Source organism: Lactuca virosa, chromosome 2 (assembly GCF_052849685.1).
Source record: "Lactuca virosa cultivar CGN04683 chromosome 2, Lactuca_virosa_CGN04683_v6, whole genome shotgun sequence".
Taxonomy (NCBI): Eukaryota; Viridiplantae; Streptophyta; class Magnoliopsida; order Asterales; family Asteraceae; genus Lactuca; species Lactuca virosa.
This window is the reverse complement of record NC_136427.1, coordinates 249509924-249532234: the sequence shown is the minus strand read 5'-3', so window position 1 is coordinate 249532234 and position 22311 is coordinate 249509924. Positions and strand designations below refer to the sequence as shown.

General features: G+C 33.9%; 3 protein-coding genes across 6 annotated transcripts; all 3 read right to left on the bottom strand.

Moving 5' to 3' along the window:
• Window positions 1-1350: 1350 nt before the first annotated feature.
• Window positions 1351-3612, bottom strand: LOC145160741 (GATA transcription factor 11-like). Its single transcript, XM_079080048.1, has 3 exons — window positions 3413-3612; window positions 2214-2486; window positions 1351-2125 (listed from the first exon to the last, which is right to left on the bottom strand). Exons 1-3 carry the CDS (start codon window positions 3440-3442, stop codon window positions 1643-1645), a joined length of 786 nt encoding a protein of 261 aa, XP_078936174.1. The 5' UTR covers window positions 3443-3612; the 3' UTR covers window positions 1351-1642.
• Window positions 3613-7708: 4096 nt separating this feature from the next.
• Window positions 7709-10978, bottom strand: LOC145160739 (protein-tyrosine sulfotransferase-like). Of its 2 annotated transcripts, none has more exons than XM_079080045.1 (13): window positions 10691-10978; window positions 10379-10484; window positions 10107-10256; window positions 9893-9964; window positions 9519-9807; window positions 9284-9424; window positions 9005-9109; window positions 8781-8916; window positions 8653-8702; window positions 8530-8568; window positions 8320-8439; window positions 8100-8231; window positions 7709-8019 (listed from the first exon to the last, which is right to left on the bottom strand). In XM_079080045.1, exons 1-13 carry the CDS (start codon window positions 10764-10766, stop codon window positions 7879-7881), a joined length of 1557 nt encoding a protein of 518 aa, XP_078936171.1. In that variant the 5' UTR covers window positions 10767-10978; the 3' UTR covers window positions 7709-7878. The 2 variants fall into 2 exon arrangements, with proteins under 2 accessions (XP_078936171.1, XP_078936173.1); XM_079080047.1 differs by having other exon boundaries at window positions 10107-10272; window positions 10691-10977.
• Window positions 10979-17549: 6571 nt separating this feature from the next.
• On the bottom strand, window positions 17550-22025 carry LOC145160738 (protein ENHANCED DISEASE RESISTANCE 2-like). 3 transcript variants are annotated; one of them, XM_079080043.1, is made up of 18 exons: window positions 21749-22025; window positions 21005-21079; window positions 20740-20793; window positions 20588-20656; window positions 20476-20513; window positions 20273-20403; window positions 20142-20191; window positions 19956-20053; window positions 19773-19868; window positions 19616-19680; window positions 19445-19516; window positions 19198-19344; window positions 18809-19107; window positions 18555-18710; window positions 18310-18453; window positions 18112-18204; window positions 17887-17988; window positions 17550-17810 (listed from the first exon to the last, which is right to left on the bottom strand). In XM_079080043.1, exons 1-18 carry the CDS (start codon window positions 21914-21916, stop codon window positions 17709-17711), a joined length of 1959 nt encoding a protein of 652 aa, XP_078936169.1. In that variant the 5' UTR covers window positions 21917-22025; the 3' UTR covers window positions 17550-17708. The 3 variants fall into 3 exon arrangements, 2 of the variants coding, with proteins under 2 accessions (XP_078936169.1, XP_078936170.1); XM_079080044.1 differs by having other exon boundaries at window positions 18555-18707; XR_013738215.1 differs by lacking the exons at window positions 17550-17810; window positions 17887-17988 and having other exon boundaries at window positions 18310-18446.
• Window positions 22026-22311: the final 286 nt, after the last annotated feature.

The following is a 22311-nucleotide window of genomic DNA, read 5'->3' as shown; positions in this document are numbered from 1 at the left end:
GATAGAAAACCGTTACATCTCACTCCTTTTAGGCTGGTGGGTACAACTCCAAAACGTCATGTAGAGGCTGAGATGACACTCCTCCATGCTATAGCCACGCCAGAGAACACCACCCCCCTTAACACCATATTTCTTGTTGTGAAGATGACAACACATTTCAACACCAATGAAGAGAATGTGACAGTCATATGACCGTTCGTCGCTTAAAATTAAAATGTATGCTAAACATTTCCCAGCAAAAATCAAGTGGCAAGGAGAATGATATGACCCATGATGTAAAAAAAATGATGCATCGGTCTTAAAATATACAACAATGAGATATATCACATCATAATATCTAACTATATTATAAAAAAAATATATTTTGCATTTAAAACCTCAAGGACTTTTCAATTTCCAACTTAATATAATTAATCTATTAATTTGAAATATGTTATTAAATGCAAAATATTATATTATTATTTGTATACTTTTAAAGTTATTACAATACACTTATTTGTTAATTTAAATATTATATTAAATTCAAAACATAAATGAAAATATAAAATAAACTTAAAAAATATATTGAAATACTATTTTTCTAAATAATTAAAGATATTCAAATATTATAAATGTAGAACGACAAACCAAATTAAATAAAAAATGTTAAAAAAAAGTTTTTATTATAATCATTTTTCCAAATAATTGGTTTTTAGTTATTTTATTAGAAAAAATTACATTGTCTGATTTAAATTACAATAAATAAATAATTTTTAAATTAATCAATCATAACGTTAAATTGTAATAATAAATCAACAACCATGTTTAAGCTTATTTAAACGAAAAGCCCTAGTAGTTGCTAGTAAATAATATGGATATGATATATGTTTATTTTATAATATGGTTCAAAATATTACAAACTTAAATTTTATAGTTAATGTCTTGAAAACGTGAATTGTACAATGATATAAAGCCTGGAAAAAGAGAAAGAGTGCGGTGTTTTCTTCCTGCACGGGGATCTCACCACACACCAGGAGGTGTGGTGTTAACCGCAAATAGCAAAAATATAATTACTTTTAAAAAATGCATTAGGGAGAACACAATCGCAAGAAAAAGATCTCATAAAGTCAGCGGTTGTTCTTTTTCTGACACAACGGGTTTAACGAGTTAAACACATAAAACTGTATATTTTTACTTTGAGTTAAACGTGATGATCATTTGCAATATTCACAAATAAATTTGAATAAAAAAAAACCCAAATAAGTTGACACAAAACACATAATTAAGCACATTTCAAACAGAAACAGTGTTGTGATTTAAAAATTAAAAAAAAAAAAAAAAAAAAAAAAAAAAGTTGTAGCTAGCACAACAAAAAACACAAATGTCAACAGTTGGATAATCTAACACAAATACTTTACATCTCACATCAACTTACTTAAACTACTCCTAAACAACTCAAAACTGTAACCTAATTTACCTCCAAACATATGCTAGATTTAAACCCTACTACTAATTACCGATTTACCCCCAAAACGGGTGTGGGTGAGTCCTTGTTTCCTTTCATCTTTGTACATCAACATCATACCATTACGACTCAAAAACTTTAAAAAAAACAAAAAAAAACAAGAAAAGCCTCTTACCTTGATATGCTTCTGTTACACTCTTACTCAACAGTCTTACTCCTCATCTCTATCACCTTCCTGTGAGAATTGGAGTGCAGTGCCGGAACAAATGTCGGACTGGCGGCAGGGCGGTACTCCGGGAAGAGGCGGCCGGACCGATACCGGACCCCACACGCATTGCAAAGTGTTTTGGGGCCCATCGGTCCCTCCCTCCATTGTGGGGTTTTTGTTATCTCACAATGAGCACATTTCTTGATTCCGTTTCCCGTGACATTTGATCTTTTTATGAAAACCGGAATCTCGGATGCTGTTTTTCTCTTCCTTTCTTTGGATATCAGAGGTGACAGCAACCATGGATTGGTGGTGGGTCGGAATCGTTTGCTTCGAGATCTAACCGGAATGGAATGCTCGATTCCTAAGGAGATGGGTTTACTGTTTGAGCTGGAAGACCGATTTTCCAGGACTGAATTCGGGCTTGGTGCTTCAAAGGCTTCTTTTGGTTGAGAATGCAAAGCTCTATTATTCTGCAAAACAAGGAATTTTATCATTTTATGATTTTAGAAGGACTGATTATGAAATGTATTGAAACTTAAGAGGGGAAATTAAACTTACAAGCACGGGATACTCAAAGGGCAAATCTGTGGAAGGGACGAATGTATTGCTGACACCGAGTTCTTTGAAGACTTCAGAAGGTATAGGGCCGAGTTTAGAGGCCCAATCCTCTGCAAATCCATCGCCTTCCAAACCCTCCATCGGGAAATCAAACATGTTCAGTATGTCACCAAAACAATCCTCATCGTACACTCGATGATTTTGATTTTGATTTTGATTATAATCAACGCTCACACCAGAAAACGCAGATTCGGTCTTGCACATTCTCTTATCCTGGAACATAAAAGTGAACATTTTTCGTTATTATAATCGGAAAGAAGAAATTTTGGAAGTGGTAATACGTGATCGAAGATTTGGAGATTGATGGATCTTGGACTTTTCTGAAAGTTCGTGCGAACACAATGTGTAAGTGTAATGGGACAGAGAGATCTCCATGATCTATATTAAAATTAAAAAAAAAAAACATTCTTTTTATTTTATGGATCCAGATTATTGTTATTTAATGTTCAAACTTCAACTGCCGTTATGATATTTTTAAACATGAACCAAAATAATATTTCTGAATCAAACAGTCACATGTGACTTTCTTGTGACAGATGGATTTATAAAATAAGAATAAAAGTCGAATTATTTATTGCTACGTTTTAAAATTACAAAAAGATTTTTTTTTAATATAACCCGAGATTTTTTCTATATAAAAAGAAATATGCTTTACAGAATCCTGAATATAAATAAAAATTGAAACAAATCTGATGGTAAAATCAGAAAGGAAAAAAAAAAATCACACTTTTTTTACAATAATTGATCGGTGAAAATGTAATTGGTTAATTAAGAATTAAACATGAAGAGCAAATAGGCAATGAAAAATGAGTAAGTTTCTATAACAGTATATTTTCAACTTTCTACTCCAAAAAGCAAAACGACATCGTAATGGCAGCATAAGGGAAACTGGATACGGCTCATCAAACTTACCCTAAAAAGCACGAAAGCTATGGCCTCCGTCTGCGACGGAGAAACAACAAAAAAGCAAAACCCTAAAAACAGAACCAAAACAACACCTACTTTCTTCCTACATTTCACAGAAACCTAAACAAGCGACTGAGCACACTTTTCACGGAAATCAAGACAACAGAAACCTGAATCTAATCGATTGAGATCTCATATTCATATAACAATGGCGACAGAAGAAGAAAACTGACCTGTGACTCCATGGCGAATCCTCTTACCATAGCAAAAGCTCAGAGAGTTTTAGGTCGAAAAAACATAAACAATTGGAAAGATGGTGTAATTTGTAGGAGAAATTGGAAGAGAAGAGTGGTAAGATTAGGGCAAAGAGGAAAGGGGGAAATGAGAAATGGAAGGAGTTAATAGGGGTGATGGTGCATGGGACCATATGGTGGTGGGGGATGTAGGTGATAAAAGGAAAAAATAGGGGAGTAAATGTGAAGGGATTAATTACATTACAACAAAAAGGGGTCCACCATCACATGCATCGCCCCCACTTCATGGATCGGGTCCCGCGTTGCTTGTAATTCACCGACACCCCACATTACCCCCTCCAATTATTAATGCATCTTCGATTATTCCACTTCACAAAATTTTGAGTAAATTACAAATTTGATTTATTTAGTGTAGCGTTTCTTGATATTGTTCCAAAATAAATGTCGATTGACATAAATTTTATTTTATTTTGAACTTGGTTCTTCGCTATTATACTGTTCAATTTTAATGCACTGAACTCATGTACATTTTGCGTCCCACTTATTAATTTTATTGTTTATTGATTATTATGAAATGGATCCCATGGTTCCAAACCCATACCCATCAATCACCCTCCCTCCTTATCATGGGTACCACCACCATCCAATCCCGTTGTAGTTGGGAATTTTTTGATAGGGAATCGTCGGTTTACAACGGACTTCAAATAAACTTTCTTTGATTGTCAACAAAAAGATCTCAGATATTCCACCACACAAGTTGTTACAAAGAAAATCTCATCACCCAAATTGAAAATTAAAGTATCATTCTCATCTTATCCAACCCACAAACGAACCCTTAATGGCAATAACTCTCAAACCGCCTCTAGTTTGAGGAAGGGGGGAGGGGACTGATCAATCAAGTATAAAAAGAATTGGGTAGATTATGTGTTTGAAAGAAAGAGAATTACATAATAATTTTTTATAAAAATCCAGATTTGAATTTTTTTTGCCAATGAAGATAGAAGAAATCTTGATTGGACTTATCATGAATGTACAAACTCCTTATTGACCATACGATCATATGTTTCACATGTTGTAGAGGAGGAGAAGAACATGGGGTGCATATGCTTTGGGAAATGAAAGTGCATGTTGTGATTGACTTAGACTATGCTTATTTTTGATAGACGAGGAACGAAGACGAAGATAGAAGGAGATGCGAGAGGGGGACTCATGGATAGGCATGACAATGAGACGAGTTTGGAGCGAAATCGACCTTGATCCAAACCCTTTTAACAAATTTTAAAATCCGATCCAAACCCGCTCCGTAACTCGTAGGTTTCTTAAATAATCAAACAAATTTTACTTAAATCTTAAAATAATATATATTAAAAAAACATATGTTGATTTAGAAAACATATTACGCACTCGATGACTTTTGATTGGAATTAAAATCATTATTGTAGTAACTTCCGATTAGTTTTTGACCTTCGATTGTATTGATAGAGAATAACGATTGCAAACTTTCTTCCGGTTGATAAATGAATTTATTGATTTATAAATGAAATTGGTGATTGTTTGATGAAATATAAATGAAATGACATTATGATTCTTGGTAAAAAACTGGAAGTCTAGAAGTCGAGTCTTACATAAAAACAATTTAGTCTTTGGGCTTTTATCTTTGGAATTTCGATTGGAATTAAAAGTAAACTTTAGGCAATATAAAATATAAATATATAATTCTAAAATTTACATGGGGCGGGTTATAAACGGAGCGGATCGGTGGTGATCTATAATCGACCCTTTTAATAAAAATGGTCAGCGTTACGGATTGTTAATGAGTAAACAGATTAAAAACTATGCTTTAAACCCATATAATTCATAAGTGTTTGGATCGGATCGGGTTAAAACTCACTCTATTGCCCACTCATGGATGTGTAATAATATAAAAATATAGAAATATAGAAAATTGATATTTTAACAAATAAACAACTCAAGCTAAGGTGTAAGAATTATGGACCAAAATCGACTCAAAATTTCTTTTTATACTCTATCCTAAATTTCTTTTTATACTCTATCCCAAACAACTATACCAATGAGAATGAAATTTGTAATTTACTCTAGAACGTAAAAATGATTTATAACATTAATTTTGATATTAACAATAATATTTGATTGGTGTAAAATAGATTTCAAGTATTTTGTAACTATTGTTAGTGAACAATTACATGATTATGATTGGAGATCTATTAAAATTATGAACGTACCTTTTTATATATTAGTCGTTGACGAGTATAAATAGTTTTTTTCATAAATTAATTTATAGAGACAATTAGTTCTTTTGTGCAAATAGTTTATTACATCTAAACAATTATCAATAAGGCTCATGCTAACAGAAACGAAATCAATAAAAATGAAAAATTAGGATTCTTTACAAATATACATGAATACATGACTGATTGTGCATTATTAATCGTAGAACATTTCTGTATGCACCACATTTGATGTATAGACTTCGTTGTCGTTGAATTGTTTGTCAGAGTTCACTAATACTTTTGTATTGACACATGTTATTCCTCTGGATAATGTCACATAAAGTTGGTCATGCGAGAAACCGATTCTAGAAAATAAATACCTATATTTAGAATTGTTAATCCATGTGCTTTATTGATTGTAATCGCGAATCGGCCGATCAAATAATCATTAACTCATCGCAACTATAATAAATTCTCTCTTCTCCATGGAATCGGCTGATCAAATAATTATTAATCCCATAGACTATTATTTCTCAAGGATAATATAATCTGATTCAAATCTGTTAATTTCCAAAGATGATTATTTTGCTTTCGGCATGTTGTTCCTGGACCTCATTTAGTTTCTTTTTAGTGGGTTGTTTTAGGTTAAAATAAAAGTTCATTACTGTTTGAGGATAAAGTTTTTTGTACATGTTTTTTGGTTAAAATTAGAAGTACAATTATTAATGTTTTTGTTTAGGAAACATATATTCTATTTTTGGGTAAAGTAAGTTTTCAAGTTGAAGTAAATATAAAAGTTTGGTATTGGTTTTTGTTAAATATAAAAGTATGTGATTGTTTAATGTTAAAATAAAATGATAACGTATTACTTTTGGTTACAAATTAAATTATATTCATATATTAATCCCAAAAAGAAACCAAATAACTTTTACAATGTACCAAAAGTGTAGTGTAACCATGTAATATATAAGGATTTTAAGACGAATTAATATGGGCTACTAGATAATAATTAGCTTACCATTTTTTAATATAAAATATGTAACTAAGAGTATGTTTGGGATTGCTTATTGGCTTTTTAAAAAAATCAGAAATTCCTAGCTTTCTAGAAAAGGTTTTTCTTTGTCTCCGCATACCTTTTTAACTTATTGGTTTTTTGAAAAACCAATAAGCTAATAAGTCATTTTAAAGAACACTTCCAAACACCCACTAATAACTTTTTATTTAGATGGATGTTTTCAAAAAGTTTATAACTAACTCAATAATCAATAAACTTAGTAAAACTCTTTAGTCATTTTTCATATATAATTATTTTAACGTTATATAATTAGATACTAAAATCAAAATATCTGTTTATCATAAACTTAACTAGTTTATGCAAATGTTTGGATAAGTAAAAAGATCTTGAAAATTCGAATGGTATTTTATTTATACTGAAATTAAAGGTATATTACCAAAAAAATTATTCTATAATAAGAATGTTTAGATGGAAAAAACTTATTTAAAACAAATTTTACAGCTTAAAAGACCCTGCTCTCATATTATAGAGCGCGAAGATTTGTTTTGAAAGATAATTTTAGGATATTATTACATCATCAATTTTACAAAATATTTATAGTAGTAATAGTTACGTCAACCTTGTGTACTAAAAAGTAAAAACCCATATGTTGATAAAATATCTTTTGACAAACAATAACATGTTATTTTCGTAATTTCCAACATCAATCTCTCATCCCAATTCCCAACTTCCAATCCATCTTGGATCCAAACAAAATAAATAACTAATTTACTTACATTCTAACCAACAGTATTCACAATATTCACTATATTTAATGTAAAAAAGTTGTAAGATAGAAAAAAAAAAAAAAAAAGCACATATAGGTAAAAGATTGGTATCTCAATACATTAAGCCTGGTTTTATTGCTTAACCCATTAAGTCATTATGTCTAGATTAAGTTTAAACGAAACAACAATATATAGCTAGCTGCCAAGATTAAATGCTTAACCTATTAAGCCCATTAAGACAAAAAGAAACAACCTTACTGACTTTAGCAAGAAAGAGCCATTAACATGGAAATACAAGGCCAAATAAATACATCAAGACAACATACAAGTGTACATAATGGGGTGTTACTGTTAGTGTCCAACATCTCTAAGCATCTGTATTCTAACAACTCCTAGTTCCCCCCTATCATTATAAATTATAATTAATCATGTCTATATCTTAAGTTTTGATATTCTTCTTTTTGCTTTTACATAAAGGAAAATAAACAACACTAAGAATATGAAGACAGACAAGTAAACGACTTCCCATGCATTACCAATGTAGCTTTTACTATTCATCATCTGCCACCTCTCCTGTGAGTAATAACAGAAATGATTGAACATTCCATTATGTAATGGAATTGAAAGTTCCTAAAAACAGATGGAAAACTTACAGGCATGGAAGAATCAAGCAACTTTTGATGCTGTTTTTCAAAAATAATCCCTGCATGTTTATACAGTTCAACATCTAAACTGTTCAACAAGGTGATTTGCTTGAGAACTTCTTCAGGAACATGTCTTCGAGCCTGAAAATGTCAAGATTCACAAGATCAATTCACAAAAAGAAAGAAAAAACCATTTGATTATTTATTGAAAACAATTGTAGAAATATACCTCCTTTGTAAAGTTTGCAGGAAAGATCCTTCTAAAAGAATTCATACGCCTTTTTGACTGAGTCGATCTTAATTTAGAAACACAAGTTTCATAAGTTTCCATAAGTTTTCCCACAGTCATCTAATAATCAGTACATAAACTTCCCTTAATCAACATATAAAATAAATAAATTAGAGTGTTGAAATAATGTGAAAAGAATTAAGCGGATACATTTTCATTTTGTTCTTCAATGATTGATGTATTTTTACCCTGTTAATCATGCAAATCAAGACATTGTTAGCACAAGTTTATAAAAGATTATTCTGATGTTCTCATATGTTCATCCACTATCACCTGATTATGAGAAGTATGAAATCCAGTTTTAGAAACCAAAGAACCCTGTTCTGCATCACAAGAATAATATGGTTTTGATCTTTTCATGATTTAGAAATAAACAAGTACTATGTAATTAGATATGATACCTAATTTATTATAATTTACAGTTTCAGTCCCGACTAACTGTGAAATGACTTGTGCACCAACAAAGTTTGCAAACATTGTAGCAGATTCTTTGTGTTCCTCAGTAAGTCCAACATATAGCATATCATCCAACCTTCTCTGATCAAATACACACCCCCCTTAACATGAATAAATTAAACTTGAAATTTTTTTATAAACTTGTTTCAAGACCTTTTAGTTATTATACCTTTGCAACTTGAAGCACATAGTTTCCAAGAGTTTGATAAGTCATTACACAGTGGCGTACATCATGCACCTTCCATGTATTAGAATTGTTTGTCAAACCTGCAATCTATCACCAATAACACTTAGCTATAACAAAAAAAAAAAAAAAAAGACATTTATATTAGAAAATGTTCGCCTAAAAAGAGGCAAATGCAATAAAGTTGTTGTCTTTATATTGAAACATGAATCAGTTTGACTCGTTTTATTATATATCAATTTGTACATAAAGGGTTACTTATACCTGGAAAGTGGCACCATTATGAACAAGATCCAGAGCTACAGGATGATTGATGAATTCATGTAATGGTGTAACAATTTCCTCCATATTATATGAGTCATCCCCATAAGAATTTGGTGGACCCTTTCTCCTTCTAGCATCTCGCTGTTCATTTTGATCAAATAAATAGATTTTGACATTTATACCCCAATCAACAAAATAAGGAAATTTGTATCAATAAACATAACAGATTACATACCCGAGAAAATAGTTCCTCTCGCATCCATGGAACTAAATACTTCCATGGCCAAATATCGAGTGTGCTTATAACACTTTTCTTTGAACCCAAATTTCCAGACATTTTTGTAGCTGATGTTAAGTTAGGATGCACCAAAAACCTAGCTGCTACCTCTATAGAGAACTCATAAGCACTAAAAACACGATCAATGGGGTTTCTAAGTATGGTTACTACTGAACTTTTCTCTCTGGGGAGTTTGGACATGATGCTATAGTCATCATGAGTTGCAAACAACTTGCAATTCTGTTTGCTGCACAAAAAACATGAAACTACACAACTTAATAACAAGCATAAAGATTACAAAAGGAAAAAATCAAGAAGTTTACAATACATACCGAGGATCAAACCGAAGTTTATCATAAGATCGTGGGCATTCTAGAGAGTTAGAGTACAGTTTCTTCAAAAAACTGTGAAGTGTATAGGAGAGGTAAAACCATAAAGTCATCTGTAAAGCTGTAATGTTTGTGTACTTTATATATATATATATATATATATATATATATATATATATATATATAAGTCTTTGCTGCAGAAAGTTGAAAGATTTACCAATAAAAGTAAGTTCGCCCTCCTGTTCTTGGGACATGGAGGAAGAACAACAAATCCTTGAGAATGTGCCCATCTTTGATATTGGTGGAGTGAAGAGATGAAGACGCCCATTGCTTCACAGTATTTTCGCAATGCTCAAACTCATATGCACTAGAAGATGGATAAACTGAGTACCAATGGAACAATTATAATTAAATGCATTATCTACACATACTTCAATGCAAATCACACTGAATATAAGTTTTTTAAGAACAGCTATATATAGTATATACCTTTGGCAAGAAGCACCAGCAAGAGAGCTAATCTCAGAGCATGATCCATTCACTAGATTCACAAAACCCAACTTCGATCCAATCAACAAGAGGAATAATCGAACAACTGGAACAGATTATATAGTATTATTAATAATAATAATAACCTCAAACTTCAAATACCCATATAAAGTTTTGCAGTTTCTTGATTCTCAACAAAATCTTGTATAATAGGTCAACTAAAGAGGACAAGTAGATACAGAAAGCGAGGGTTTCTGTGAAGTGTGGTTTTCCGTTTCAATCAAAATGTATACAAAATATATTGCTGATTACCTGTGTTCACAAACTCCCTTGAATCTCGGGACTCCACCGGAGAAATCTCAAGATCACTGTGGGTCCCGAATAGCATTCAGATTAATCTCGATAGTCTGAAAGACAAACGCACAACATAAACATTGCAGATTCTCACTCTCCGTAAATCGACAGCGGCACCGTTGCGCAAGGGCGGAAACAAAATCAGAGGCTGATTCGCTTAACGTATGTCTAAGAGCATCATCGTATAAGATCTTTTACAGAGTTTTTGAGGAAACCATTTATAGTTTAGATAACATTTAATACATGCCGTCTTAGATATTAACAATTTAAAACCTGTGGATTTATAAAAAGAAAAAGGGAAATTGAGTAATTTAACATTTTTAGTGTATTTTTGAAAAAAAAAATTGCCGGTTACAAATTCTTATCATTTTAGTCCATGACTCTAATTTAGGCAGTTGACAGATTTTAACCCTAACTTTCATATTTTCAAATTAATGTTTAACATAGTTTCTTTTTCCCAATTATCTATATTGTATTATTAATATAACTATTTTAATATGTTTTCGTATTGATTTATTTTATTATTAATTTTTTTTCAAAAATTCTAAAACTTTTAAGCTTTAAATACATATTTTTTTACAACGGTTTATACACGCACATACTGCACTAGTTTTAAGTCTCCACAGCAAAATTAACTCTTCACAGAGCCAATAGTCCTTTGGTCTTTAAATACCTTGTTTGTTGTCTTTAAAAAATAAATCTCACCTCTAAACTTTAAAACTTCTACAATTAACACCACTCCATGTAGACAAATCGACTACAATAAATAATCGATAACTTCAAAATCGAAGTATAAAACTCAAATATCACGATAGCGATTCAACGGAATATAAAACTATTTGAATAATCAACCAAGAATAAATCGAACGATAAAAAGAAAAAAACACGCGATATTTACGTGGAAACTCAAATCGGGAAAAACCACGGGCGGAGGAAGCCGAGAACCAATTTACTATAATATTCAGTGTTTACAGAGATAGAGGAAGAAAAACAAATATATCAAATATATATTTGTATGAATATAAGAGAAAAATGAAGATGTAATTTGAGGTGTGTTATTTTTAATAAGCTTGGTTTCATTTCCTTTTATAGGCAAATGAATGTATGAATTCAATTGTCTATTACCATCCAAGCTTGACAAACATGCTACCATCCATTCTTGACAAACATGCTACCACCCATTCTTGACAAATTAAAACCACATGTGTAGAATGGTATTCTAGAAATCATCCAATGTTGAAGTTTGAAGGAAACTTCCACAATCTCCACCTTGACTTCAAATGAGACAGGATGAAAAAACTTTAACTTGCACAATGATCATGCAAAACAATTTATCAACAGCTCATCATACTCCAAATCTCTATAAGAATCTGCAAACACCATATGAGAAAAAAATTGATTTTGAAAAGTAAATATACTTCCTCCACCACGAGCCTATCAGGCTCAAATGCGATCTGAAACACCCACCAAATCCAAACATGCTTTGAATTTGGCTATTGGAAGACTTTTAGTGAACATATCAGCAGGATTATCATTGGTGCTGATCTTGTTTACTGTAATATCGCCTTTAGCAATAACATCTCTGATGAAGTGATAACGAACATCAATATGCTTCGTTCGATCATGGAACATTTGATCCTTCGTCAGAAATATTGCACTTTGATTGTCACAAAAAACAGTGTTAACAGATAACTTGTTTGAAAGCTCACCTATCAACCGTTTCAACCAGAGGGCTTCCTTCACTGCTTCCGTAGCAGCCATGTATTCGGCTTCAGTGGTGGATAACGCTACAGTAGATTGTAACTGCGCTTTCCAGCTAACTACGCAATCACCCAAAGTAAACACGTACCCTGTAATCGATCGTCTTTTATCCAAGTCCTTTGCATAATCGGAATCCACATAACCAAGTACTCCATTATCGGTTTTTCCAAACCGCAGACATAAAGAGGAAGTACCTCGCAAGTAGCGAAAAATCCATTTAACAGCAACCCAATGCTCCTTTCCTGGATTCGCCGTGTATCTGCTCACCATGCTTACCGTATATGACAAATCTGGACGTGTACAAATCATAGCATACATAAGAGATCCTACAGCGCTGGAGTATGGTACCTTTGCCATGTATGCTATATCTTCTTCGGTGGTAGGACTTAAGGCGGATGATAGCTTGAAGTGGGCTGCGAAAGGAGTGTTGACTTCTTTTGCGTCATGCATATTGAAACGGTGCAGAACCTTCTCAATGTAGCTTTGTTGAGAAAGGTATAGAGTTCTTGCACTACGGTCTCGCACTATTTCCATTCCTAGAATTTTCTTGGCAGCACCCAAGTCCTTCATATCGAACTCAGCATTCAACTGGTCTTTTATCTTTTGAATCTCCTTTATATTCTTCGTTGCAATTAACATGTCATCCACGTATAAAAGTAGATAGACCATTGAACCATCGTCACACTTTTTGTAGTAAACGCAGCTGTCGTAGGTGCACCTTTTCAGCTTGTGACTGGTCATAAATGAGTCAAACCTTTTATACCATTGTCGAGGAGATTGCTTGAGGCCATAAAGAGACTTCTTCAATTTGCACACGTAGCTTTCCTTGCCAGGAGCTACAAAACCTTCAGGTTGTTGCATATATATCTCTTCCTCAAGCACACCATTTAAGAATGTTGTAGTAACATCAAGTTGCTCTAATTCATAGTCATGAGAGGCAACTAATCCCAACAAGACACGTATTGACGTGTGTTTCACAACCGGAGAGAAAATGTCGGTATAATCGATACCTGGGATTTGACTGTAGCCTTTGGCTACCAAACGAGCTTTATATCTTGGTTTGTCACCAGGGTGGATAGCCTCCTTCAACTTGTAGACCCATTTGCACTTAACTGTCTTCTTACCCTTTGGAGCTGGAACGAGATCCCATGTGCCATTTTTCTGAAGAGATTCCATCTCCTCGTGCATGGCAACCATCCACTTATTAGAATGTTTGGATTGAATGGCCTCGTTGTAGCTTGTGGGCTCCAGAACAGACTCAACTTCATTGGCAACTGTAAGTGCATAAGCGACAGAATTGGCTTGAACATATCTCTTTGGAGGTACAATCTGTCTGCGAGGTCTATCTCTTGCAATGGAGGGACTGTGAGGTTGGCTTGGAGCTTCGGCTGGCTCATGAGAAGAGGAATGTTGATTATTCGAGGGTTGAGAAACCTCGACACCTTCATGAGACTGGTCCTCGAAAGATGAATTTAAAGGAAACTCCACCTCCACTCGAACTTTGTCTTTTTCCGAATTTTCATTTTCTCTGGTCTGAATGTTGGAGACAGGATGAAGCATGGCTTTTTCATCGAAGGTCACATCTTTAGATGTCAAAACCTTGCTTAGCTCCGGGCTCCATAATTTGAACCCTTTAACACCTGTCGGATATCCGAGAAAGACACATTTAATTGCCCTCGGTTCCAATTTACCGTTATCAACTCGGGCATATGTTGGACATCCAAATGGAATCAATTTCGTGTAATCAGCAGGTTGGCCGGACCAAAGCTCAAATGGGGTCTTCTTTTGAATAACACGAGAAGGGGAACAGTTGATAATGTAGCATGCGGTTGAAGCGGCCTCGGCCCAAAAAGACTTCGGCAACTTCGAATGAGATAACATGCATCGGACCTTCTCCATGATGGTGCGGTTCATACGTTCCGCTACGCCGTTCTGCTGTGGTGTATGAACTACGGTGCGATGCCTCGTAATTCCTTCCCTACGGCAATAGGAGTTGAAATTCTTCAAAACAAAATTCCAGTCCATTATCAGTACGAAGGTATTTCACTTCAAAACCTGATTGCTTTTCAACCAATACTTTCCAATCTCTAAAAGTTTGGAATACTTCTCCCTTTGACTTCAAGAAGAACGACCATACCTTTCTTGAGAAATCGTCAATGATCGTGAGCATATAAGAGGCTCCACCTTTCGATGTAACCTTCGCTGGCCCCATAAATCAGAGTGTATGTAGTCAAGTGGCCCTTTCGTCGTATGTTTGCCACCGATAAAACTCACTCGCTTCTGCTTTCCAAATACACAATCTTCACAGAATTCAAGTTCGATTGATTTGTGCTCCCCGAGCAACCCCCTTCGACTTAGTTCATTCATACCATGGTATGACATGTGAGCGAGCCTGAGGTGCCATAGACGAGAGCGATCAGCGTTGGAGAGGGATTTAGAACATACCGAGACTTCGCCGGAGATAACTTGCCCATCCATAATGTAAAGGTTTGCGGATTTTCTAACTCCTCGGATGACCACAGAACCTTCCTTGAAAATATGGAGTTTCCCGTCTTTGCCAACAAACTCGTAACCTTTCTTCTCGAAAGTACCGAGACTTAGTAAATTTCGCCTAAGACCGGATACGTGCTTCACATCTTGAATCGTTCGAACAACGCCATCGAATATGCGGAACCTGAGTGTACCCCGTCCAATAATACGACACGAAGTGTCGTTACCCATTAGAACGTGGCCTTCGTTAACTTTTTCATATGAATGAAAAACGCTTCGGTTGGAGCTCATATGAAAAGTACACGCTGAATCAAGTACCCACTCACTCGTGGTCATTAAACCGTAGTCTGAAACGGATAGAAGCTCGCCATCGGAACCAGTTTCGGCAACATCGGCTTCAACGGTGTTATTGGTTGTTTTTTCCTTTGCGATTGCCTTTGCTTTCTCCTTGTTCTTTAACTTGAAACATTCATCGATCAGATGTCCCTTCTTGTGGCAATAATTGCAATACTTGCGATTGACTTTGGACTTAGATCTAGACCGGTTTTGTGAAGAGCTACCTCTCTCGTTAGGTCTCCCTCTGATGTTGAGACCTTCGGCTTTAGAATCGCTGCTACTGTTCCCAACTATCTGCTTCATCTTTTCCTTTGAATCAAGAGCAGTCATTACCTCGTCAAGGACAAGAGTATCCCGAGAATAGATAATGGTGTCACGAAAGTGATCGTAGGAGTCTGGGAGAGAAGATAATAAAAATAACGCCAAGTCTTCATCTTCGTATTTGACGTCCATATTCTCCAGATTTCCTACAAGCTCTTTAAAGGTAGAGAGGTGATCAGACAAAGAACTACCTTCACCCATCTTTAGGTTAAAAAGTCGTTGCTTCAAGTGTAGCTTGTTGGGCAAGCTTTTCGTCATAAGTAGCTGCTCGAGTTTTAGCCAGAGAGCCGCTGCGGATGTCTCTTTCAACACATCTTGGAGAACGTCGTTAGAAAGATGCAGACGGATCTGCGACGACGCCTTCAGATCTTTCATCTCCTTTTCCTCAGTCGACCAAGTTGCCAGCATTTTCTCCATTCCTAATAGTGCTTTGTGGAGATCCATTTGGATCAACACATCTTTCATCTTTACTTGCCAAAGAGGGAATCTTGTGTTTCTGTCAAGTAAAGGAATATCGTACTTCATCGATGACATGGTTGAAAATAGTTTTTTACGAATCGTTATCGGAAAACCCGGATAGCTCTGATACCAATTGTAGACAAATCGACTACAATAAATAATCGATAACTTCAAGATCGAAGTATAAAACCCAAATATCACGATAGCGATTCAACGGAATATAAAACTATTTGAATAATCAACCAAGAATAAATCGAACGATAAAAAGAAAAAAACACGCGATATTTACGTGGAAACCCAAATCGGGAAAAACCACGGGCGGAGGAAGCCGAGAACCAATTTACTATAATATTCAGTGTTGTACAGAGATAGAGGAAAGAAAAACAAATATATCAAATATATATTTGTATGAATATGAGAGAAAAATGAAGATGTAATTTGAGGTGTGTTATTTTTAATAAGCTTGGTTTCATTTCCTTTTATAGGCAAATGAATGTATGAATTCAATTGTCTATTACCATCCAAGCTTGACAAACATGCTACCATCCATTCTTGACAAACATGCTACCACCCATTCTTGACAAATTAAAACCACATGTGTAGAATGGTATTCTAGAAATCATCCAATGTTGAAGTTTGAAGGAAACTTCCACACTCCAATTTATTTCTTTTATATAAAATATTCCTGTAAATAAAAATAGACTCTCTCTCTCTCTCTCTCTCTCTCTCTCTCTCTCTCTCTCTCTCTCTCTCTCTCTCTCTCATTTAGAAATTTATCAAGATTTCCGAAACTCCATTCAGTCCCTTTATTCTTTAAATATGACCACTTAAATCCTTGAATCATCTAACATGAGATCGTCGTAAAATTAAATCCGAGACTTTAATAACTCTCATAATCAACATCACCAACAACTCATTTTATTACTTTTTACGCAAATTTATACTACAAATCAACATATATACTTTCGACGTATTTTTAAACCACAAGTTAACATTTTGGGTGTACAATATTCATGCATTCGAGTATTGATTTTATTGCTTTATGCAACCGGAGAAAAGAAAAATATTGAAAACCGATCTAATATAACAAATTTCGGGCTAGAAACCAAAATTTTGGTATGATTTATGTGTTTGGCAGAAACAGAAATTAAGCCAAACCAAACATGGGCACCTATTCACCTCTAACATGAACAACTTGTTTCAAATCAAGTAATTCATATAAACCATACGTATAACAATCTCAAATAAAACCACAACCACACCACCTCTGTGGTAATTTGACATACACCGATGATCTCTAAGTCTAGTGTGTAATTTAAGTAGGACGCCTTTTTGTCACATTGGAAACCGAGAACACATGATTGAATTACATCTTATTTGGACATACGAAAATGACCTCTAACTAACCAACTATATATAGTCTATATATGAAATAATTAAAGTATGCACGTTTTCTCTCCAAATTTCATTCCAATTACCATTTTGTAATCTTACAAGTACAAAACACAGCAAGTGTCAAGTGTAGTTTTTTACACGAGATCATCTAATTTGCAATTTATTATATGCACAATTGTTATCATGTGTGTGTAGCGTGTACGTGTATGAATTATTAAGAAGTCGTATGGTTTGCCCAAATTGCTTTACACATATCAAGATGACTTAGACGAAATGCTCCCCCTACATGTTCTGGAAGCTCATCTCGTGTATTCGCCTGGAACCACAAATTAATTATTACAAAAACTTTGATAATTTTTTTTTGATGCTTTATTAATTAATTATTTACCTACCTGTATAACAAACGCTATTTCGATTATCAAATTACTGAAGCAACTGAAAGTCTTGCTAGCTAATCCCCTTGCCAATGCTGATGAGCCAACATCCACATCCATCTATATATAACAACTTTCCAAATTTATGTTGAATAAATAAAAACATAATTTAAAACAATCATGCACTGTGATTATTTAATTAATTAAGAGTAGTTAACAAAGTTATGGTAATTTTGAATTTACCTCCAAGTAGTTGTTGCCATGGAGGTAGTTGATTTTAAGTATCTGACCAACCAGAGTGGGTCTACGAATCGCATGCCTCAGAATCCATGGTCCCTGCATTCATGCATGTAATTAATGGAGTAACAACAAACCACATGCAAATTAATTTTATGGAAAGTAAAAGTAAAACGAATTCAAGTATACTCATGATTTACTGACCTTAGATACATTAGGGATGATCTTAAATCTTGAATTCCTAAATGCATCGTCTCCTTTTATAAAATTCTCAAGCAAGGGTATATCCTTGATAGGGCTACTTGCCATAAAGTAGGAAGCAAGATTATAATGCGTTGAACCTGGGACCTAATTAATTAATTAATCACAACAATCAATCAAATCATAGCTAGTAATTACTAAATACTTCTAATTATATAAAAAAAATATATATATATATAATTAATTACCTGAAAGTTAATAACAATGAAGAATTCTGGGCGACCATCAACTGCATATTTGTGAACAATGTTCCCAGGGCGAATAGCAAGATGATCTTCACGCTTGTCTGATTTAAGCCAGTCAACAGCAACAGTTTTTAGCAATGTACTTTCTGCTGTAATCTGCTAAAAAAATGCACAATGAATTTTACTGTTTTAATAATGGTAAAAAAACTTATTATTATTATTATTATTATTATTATTATTATTATTATTATTTTTACCTTTTTACGGTCTTCCAGAAAAGATTCTCCACGGATTGGAAATAAAGAAGGTTCTGGTGATGACCAACTGTGGGCCAGATTACCAGTTTGATCTTCTGGAAGAGTGATTATGTAGTCACATTCCGATTCATCATCAAAATCAAAAAATTCATCTGAATAATGATCATCCATTTTTACAAGGTCCGACTCATTTGAAGCTTCATTATGATGCTGCATCAAACTGTCTTTCTTCAATTCTTGTGAAGTGAACTCAGTGAATAAGTAATCGGATAAGTTTGTTTTAAGAAGCTCTCTCAATGCTACATGTACATAGAGTAGTGATTCAGTAAAAAAAATGGAAGTGAATTTTTTTAAAAAAATAAATAAATAAAGTTGTGTGAAGAAGCAACCTGCAAGTCTCCCAAGCATGTGAATTGTGATGCATTGACCTGATGATTTTTGTAGATAAGATCTCCAGAATTTCCAATCAATGGAAAGCATGTGTCTTACAACTGATTGTTTATACTGATTCACAGGAGAGATCACATACCCTCCACCTGTAAAACAAGTTGGGACAAATTACAATAATATCCTTCTAACTTCTAACCATAACTACCACCAATGTTTCTATAATTCTAATAACTCATCACAGCTTACATTTAACACAAGCTCTCATAAAGCCTTTTTTAGGGGGGCATTTATTGTGAATCACAGAATGATAAAGAATAACTGCAACCATGAAAAGGACCTTACCTGTTATGTTATCTCCAAGCGAAAAGAGTATTATTAAAAAAAAAAAAGCAAGACATTAAATAAAGAAATTCTAACTGTATGTCCCATTTTCTTCCTTTCTCCAGTAGCGATGTAATAGTAAATCTCTACGTTTCATATCCCTGTAAAGTAGGGAGATTATATAATATGAATGGTGTTATTTTAATGGACTCATAAAAATCATTATCGGTGATTCATTTTTCATAAGTCATACCAAGGCAACCAATCACCATCTAATTGCTTGTGGATAATATCAGTGTGACTATCAATGGTTTCAATCACACTACCCTTTTGAAAACAGAAGTCCCATCTGCATGAATAAAAGAATTGGCACTTCAAAGTGCTTAAAGAAATTACAATTGAGAAAAAAAAAAAAAAAAGTAATCTTTATCCTTACTGTGATCTTGAAGAACCAAGAGACATAAGTATCTGGAAAATGACCTCTGGGGTTCCTTCCATCACACTAACAGCTGCTAAAGCGGGATGGCTGCCTCTCTAGAATACAGAAAAAAAAAAAAAAAAAAAAACACCTTTAACATGGAGGGGTAATATCAGAAAATGAACATGATATGAAGTTACAAACCTTATGATTATCTTCTTGATCATATCTTGCTTGTTTAAATAACCTGAGACCTGAAGCAAAAAACATACTTTTAAGTTTTAAGCATGAAATTTAGCCATATGGAGTACACATTTCATTAGCTTGATGTTTACCATTGTGACAACCAAAGATTGTCCAGTATGATGGTTGGTATATGTCAGCAGTTGTAGGATCCATGATTGAAGCTAAAGAGAGGATTTCATCAACATCATTCTTATCACACATTCTACCAAAATAATTTGATCTGCACATCACAAGTGGTCATGTTAAGGACAGTTTTTGAATGCACCTATAATATTACTAGTGTTGTTCATACCTGTGACAACCCAAAAAGTTTCCTGGATTCTGGTTCACCTACATTGATTATAACAAATGAGTCATTAGCAATAGAAATTGGTTGCATGTTTTGAATGCTAATTAGTTTTCACCTTTTCATGAGATAACTCCAGGAAAGAATTGATCCATCTTGTAGCATCTTCTGGATTGCTTGCTCCTAACTATGGAAGTTTGGATGTAACAATTAACAACGCGTGATTCAGATGAATTAAATTTACTTTTATTAGGAGAAAGGAATATGTACCTTCATATGGGCATCATAGTTTGAAGTATCACAAAGCGTGAAAACAAAGAAGACCTGAATTAGGCATGAGGATGCAGTTTGTAAGAAGTAATAAACTAAAGACAAGACATGTTGTTAGCAAACTAGTTGGGGTAGGCTAAGATGAAATCCATAAGAAATTACCAAAGAGCTAGGCATAAACTATGAAGCTTTGGAACATCAATATATAGCTTTATGTAATTAATAATTAACAATGCTTGTTTAAAATGCATAAACTATTTGATACCTTCCCTCGAATGTATTTCCTCCCATTGTCCACTACATGAATGCTTGAGTCCACAACTGCACTTCTAATTGGATCCTGAAACAAGCAACCAAATTCCTAGTGGTGTCATTAGGTATCATTCATTTACTGAGATACTCGAATGCTAATTTTTCTCTATGGACTATATGGGATGTTAACTCTTGAGATATCACACAACATGAACAAAGCTCAGACACACTAATCAAGGTTGGATTTGTTTATACGGTTTTCGTCCATCTATTATCTCCATATATAGACATAAAAAGACCACAAATAGAATATGTTGAAAGTTGAAAACTAATTTGGAACTACTCTACAAATTCTTGTACGTCAGCGAAACGTCTTCCACCGGGATTTTGTAACTTAACTGCGTCCAAAATGCTATTTTCCCTATTATTGAAGTAAAATAAGGTTTGAAATTACACATTTTCATAGATTAACTGGGAATACTTTTTTTAGAAGGATACTAAGGGCGAATCATGGAGCAACTACTGGTACGCGAGTACAACAAAATTAATTGCCCGAATACTTAATGACCAGAAAAGCGAAGAAGCGTCGGCGCACAGTGATCGACTTTGATTTAAAAGTATACAGAAATTCGTGTTGTAGCAATCAGCACATGAATGATGGAGAATTGAAGTAGTATGAAATGAACACATCAATATTGAAAACCCAACCACATGCATAGTACAGTAATAAACAAAAAGCGACAGGGATTGAACAAACCTGATTACAAAAATGGGGGATAGATTTGAAGCTCATGAAACGGTGATTCTGAAGAACGTAGTAAAGCTTGCGTGAATATTTGAATCCGATAGTATTGGAGCGTATGAGATACAGCCAACCTTCCATGAATATTATTCCTTCATCGATCTGCCTGCTCGAAGCATCCATTTGATTGATGATTACTTCAATGACAGTGTGTGTGTGTGTGTGTGCATGCGTTTGTAATTGTGTGTGTCAGTTGTTCAAAACCTGTAAATTTTCTCCACACGGGTTTTACTCTCATCAGAAGCAATCAAGAAACCGATTGGAACCAATTTATATGGCATCACCCGATGCATGACTTTATTGAACCCGGTCCAATGCTGTTTAACTCCTAACTCGTCTCGTGACCCGGAGGTGGCCCAATCAGTTGAAAATAATTATCACTTTTCACTAATTTCAAGTTTATATATATATATATATATATATATATATATATATATATATATATATATATATATATATATATATATATATATATAAATAATTAAAATTTAGATTTTATTTATATAATCTTTTTTATT

Excerpts from the sequence above, each read along its gene's own strand:
- LOC145160741 (XM_079080048.1), bottom strand. The coding sequence starts at position 3,442 with ATGGTAAGAGGATTCGCCATGGAGTCACAG. Across the intron at positions 2,487-3,412 it reads GATTCGCCATGGAGTCACAG|GATAAGAGAATGTGCAAGAC; the intron begins GTCAGTTTTCTT and ends TTTATGTTCCAG. Across the intron at positions 2,126-2,213 it reads CCTTTGAGTATCCCGTGCTT|AATAATAGAGCTTTGCATTC; the intron begins GTAAGTTTAATT and ends CTTGTTTTGCAG.
- LOC145160738 (XM_079080043.1), bottom strand. The coding sequence starts at position 21,916 with ATGGATGCTTCGAGCAGGCAGATCGATGAAGGAATAATATTCATGGAA. Across the intron at positions 20,657-20,739 it reads ACTATGATGCCCATATGAAG|TTAGGAGCAAGCAATCCAGA; the intron begins GTACATATTCCT and ends AAACTTCCATAG. Across the intron at positions 19,345-19,444 it reads TATGAGAGCTTGTGTTAAAT|GTGGAGGGTATGTGATCTCT; the intron begins GTAAGCTGTGAT and ends CTTGTTTTACAG.
- LOC145160739 (XM_079080045.1), bottom strand. The coding sequence starts at position 10,766 with ATGCTATTCGGGACCCACAGTGATCTTGAGATTTCTCCGGTGGAGTCC. Across the intron at positions 9,425-9,518 it reads GAGAGGAACTATTTTCTCGG|CGAGATGCTAGAAGGAGAAA; the intron begins GTATGTAATCTG and ends CAAAATGAACAG. Across the intron at positions 8,703-8,780 it reads TGTAAATTATAATAAATTAG|AACAGGGTTCTTTGGTTTCT; the intron begins GTATCATATCTA and ends CTTGTGATGCAG.